The sequence below is a fragment of the Phaethon lepturus genome, unplaced genomic scaffold, assembly GCF_000687285.1.
Source record: "Phaethon lepturus isolate BGI_N335 unplaced genomic scaffold, ASM68728v1 scaffold23574, whole genome shotgun sequence".
Classification (NCBI taxonomy): domain Eukaryota; kingdom Metazoa; phylum Chordata; class Aves; order Phaethontiformes; family Phaethontidae; genus Phaethon; species Phaethon lepturus.
This window is the reverse complement of record NW_010534340.1, coordinates 1-561: the sequence shown is the minus strand read 5'-3', so window position 1 is coordinate 561 and position 561 is coordinate 1. Positions and strand designations below refer to the sequence as shown.

General features: G+C 63.3%; 1 protein-coding gene across 1 annotated transcript in view; it reads left to right on the top strand.

Annotated features, from left to right (window-relative positions):
* Positions 1-356, top strand: part of ATP13A2 (ATPase type 13A2) — a gene marked incomplete at both ends in the record, with an annotated part of 3784 nt that extends 3428 nt beyond the window's left edge. Inside the window, one exon of the mRNA XM_010285501.1 lies at positions 231-356. Within this exon, the coding sequence (XP_010283803.1) occupies positions 231-356 (126 nt within the window). The remainder of the gene's footprint in view (positions 1-230) is intronic.
* Positions 357-561: the final 205 nt, after the last annotated feature.

Here is a 561-nt window from a genome sequence, read left to right as displayed (position 1 = left end):
CTCCCTCATCCGTCTGCAGCCCGTCCCCACGGGGAATTCCCCGCGGTGACGCTGTGGGGCCGTTCCCGGAGGCACAGGGCTTTGCATTAGCCCCGGCCTTACGGGGGGGAAGAAGACGGGAGCCGGAAAACAGGGAAGGGGACTGGATGGAGCCCCGGCTCCCCTCGCTGGGTCTGCGCAGCCCGGGTTCCTTCGGGAGCGGTTTTGACCTCGCTTTTCTCCTCGCGGCTGGCAGTGCCCGCGGATTTCTCCCAGATGCTGCGACACTACACCACGGACGGGTTCCGGGTCTTGGGTCTGGCTTGCAAACCCCTGAGCGCGGTGACGACCTTCGAGGAGGCCCTGCAGCTCCAGAGGTCGGCGCCAGCGACTTTTTTTTCCGCCGTTTAGATGTTCGCCCCCGAGCATTTCACGGGGTGCCTTGCCACCCTGCAGCCGGCAAGGAATTAAACGCTACCCCGCGATAAAGCAATTGCTGGCTGCCCCAGATGGGTTTTTAGCTCTTTATACCGATTGATCCGCTCCGCGTTGCGCTGAGGATGGTGTGGAACGGCTCGTCGT